We start from the raw sequence: 3014 nt of genomic DNA, 5'->3' as shown, positions 1-3014 counted from the left end.
TTGTAATGGGGTTGGAAAAGGGTCCGGCCCGAGACAAAATCTTCATGCTATTGAAAACATATAATGGTTTAAACATATTGCCTATCGGTGCTTGTGATGTGTTAGTTCAATACGGTCATAAATGCAAACGTATCCCAATTATTGTAATAGAAAATGGCGGTCCACCACTTTTGGGTAAAATTTTTTTAAAGGCTTTCGGGATTGAAATTTGCAATGTAAATTATTCGTCTGAGCTAAACAAATTTATGAATGGTCCCATATTTTCAAAAGTTAAAGATCTATTTGATGGGGGTTTAGGAAAATTTAAAATGGGTAAGGCCGTGTTGAAAGTTAAAGATGATGCACTACCAACATTTTTTAGGCCTAGACCTTTGCCATTGGGGCTTAAGGACAAGGTGGAGGCGAGTTTAGAAAGTTTGGTTAAATTAAAAATTTTACAGCCAGTCGAATATAGCGTTTGTGGGACGCCGATTGTTAAAATTATGAAAAAAGATGTTAGTATTAGGATTTGCGGGGATTTTAAAGTAACTTTAAACCTATACTTAATGATAGAGAAATATCCTTTGCCTCGCATTGAGGAAATTTTTGCAAAATTGTATGGTGGCGAAGAATTTACAAAACTGGATTTAAGTATGGCGTACCAACAAATAGAGTTAGATGAAGAATCACGCAAATTTACTACTATATCTACTTCGAAAGGGTTATTTCAATATACTAGGCTTATATATGGTTTAGCTTCAGCGCCGGCGATTTTTCAGCGAATAATGGATTCACTCTTAGCAGGTTTGGAGGGCGTGGTGGTATTTTTAAACGATATTTTAATAAGTGCTCCGAATCGAAAGTTACATTGCGAACGTCTGGAACGGGTTCTAACTGTTTTCAGGGATGCCGGGTTTAAATTATCGCCAGAAAAATGTGAATTTTTCCGTAAAGAGATAAAATATTTAGGCCATGTAATTGACAAAAATGGGTTGCGTATGAATCCCGAAAAAGTTCGCAATATTACTGAAATTCCATATTCGAACAATGTAAAAGACTTTCAGGCTTTTTTAGGGGTCGTTAACTTCTATAGAAGATTCTTGCCGAGCGTATCCACAATGTTAAATCCATTACATCAGGCCGATACTGAATTTAAATGGACGCGAGATTGTTATGAGGCCGTTGATAAGATAAAAGAGTGTTTGTTGGCTGGGAATTGTTTAGCGCATTTTAATGCTAATTTTAAAACTAAAGTGACGGTAGATGCCAGCCCTGTAGGGGTAGGCGCTGTGTTGTCACAGATTAATGACAAAGGCGAAGATAGAACAAATGAGTTTGCTTCGAGAACGTTGACACCGACTGAAAAGCGATATTCACAATTAGACCGTGAAGCCGTGTCAATTTTGTTTGGAGTAAAAAAGTTTCACCAGTATTTGTACGGTCGTCCGTTTACGTTAGTTACGGATAATAAGCCTTTGCATCACATTTTTAATCCAAAGAAAGGAATACCGGTGATGGCATCAAATAGATTGCAGCGTATAGCGTTAACTCTGACAGGTTATCAATTTGATATTGCTTATATTAAATCAAAATGTAATATTGCTGACTATTTTTCAAGATACCCTATGGAAGATGACATGAAAATTGACGATTCGCCAACGGATATTTTGGTTAATTATGTTCAAGGGATTCAGAGTGATAGAGGATTTTTGAATTTTGAAAAAATTGTTTTAGAAACAAAGAAAGATGGCATATTGCAGAAAGTTTGTAGTTTTGTTGTGGCGTGCTGGCCGCCTAAATGTTCGGATCCCGATTTGCATCCCTATTTCTTAAAAAGGCATGAGTTGTCTATGGAATCAAGTTGTTTGTTTTGGGGCTATAGGGTGATTATACCAAAACAATTAAGAGCGGAGGTGGTTGCATTTTTGCATGCTTCACACATGGGCATAGTGAAAATGAAATCTATGGCTTGTGAATGTTGCTGGTGGCCAAATCAGGGCAAAGATCTAGAAGAGATAGTTAAAGCGTGCGACCCCTGTTTAATGACTCGTCCCAGCCCTCCACAGCAGGAGTTAATCCCTTGGCCTAGGTCAGAGGAAGTTTGGTCCAGAATACACATAGATTTCTTTGGACCGTTTTTAAAGCGTTGGTGCTTAGTTGTAGTGGATAATACCAGTAAATGGGTGGAGTGCATTGATATGGGCAGTAATACGACAAGTCGTGCAGTGATTTCTGTTCTAAGGGAACTGTTTGCTCGTTTTGGTTTACCAAAATGTGTTGTTTCGGATAATGGAACATCTTTTGTTTCCAATAAATTTAAATTATTTTTAAAATTTAACGGAATTGAACACATTACAAGTCCAGTAGGGCATCCGGCTACAAATGGGCAGGCTGAAAATTCAGTAAAAACTATTAAAAATGCTCCTAAGCGAAGTTTAGATAATATACCAATATCTGAATTCAATAGTGTCGCTGGCTGCGACTTGAGCCTTATGTTGAGGACAGCGAGTTTAACAAACACCCAAAAAGAACCACAAATTTGTTTAAAATTATGATGCAAGGGTGTAAACGTTTATTTCTAATAAAAAATTTAAATTATTACAAAAATAATCTATATAAATAAAAATCAATTGTCGTTCGTTGGTAATTGCATCAGTTGAGAACGGCTAGACCGATTTGGACAATTTTTTTACTGAAATGTTCGTCATAGTCCAACTTAGGTTTTTACGGAAAGAAGAATTGACAACGCCCACTTTTACGCACACTTTTTTCGATTTATCTATCTATATAAATAAAAATCAATTGTCGTTCGTTGGTAATTGCATCAGTTGAGAACGGCTAGACCGATTTGGACAATTTTTTTACTGAAATGTTCGTCATAGTCCAACTTAGGTTTTTACGGAAAGAAAAATTGACCACGCCCACTTTTACGCACACTTTTTTCGATTTATCTAAAATCGGAAAACGGCTGCACCGATTTGGCTAAATTTTTTAAAACATGTTCGTAGTAATCAAATTTAAAGTTTTACTGAAAG

The 3014-nt window shown here is 36.4% G+C and overlaps 1 protein-coding gene across 1 annotated transcript; it reads left to right on the top strand.

Annotated features, from left to right (window-relative positions):
- The first annotated feature begins 308 nt into the window (after positions 1–308).
- LOC119603364 (uncharacterized protein K02A2.6-like) lies at positions 309–2534 on the top strand. The gene has a single exon (XM_037955381.1). The coding sequence runs from the start codon at positions 309–311 to the stop codon at positions 2532–2534; it is 2226 nt and encodes a 741-aa protein (XP_037811309.1).
- The last annotated feature ends 480 nt before the right edge of the window (positions 2535–3014 follow it).

This window comes from Lucilia sericata, unplaced genomic scaffold, assembly GCF_015586225.1.
Source record: "Lucilia sericata isolate MDLA Ls3-8-SP2 unplaced genomic scaffold, ASM1558622v1 Contig000009F_arrow, whole genome shotgun sequence".
Taxonomy (NCBI): domain Eukaryota; kingdom Metazoa; phylum Arthropoda; class Insecta; order Diptera; family Calliphoridae; genus Lucilia; species Lucilia sericata.
The sequence above is the reverse complement of the archived record's forward strand: the minus strand, read 5'-3'. Positions and strand labels throughout refer to the sequence as shown.

Bases quoted from the DNA above. Each gene is read 5' to 3' on its own strand.
- LOC119603364 (XM_037955381.1), top strand. From the start codon at position 309: ATGGGTAAGGCCGTGTTGAAAGTTAAAGATGATGCACTACCAACATTT.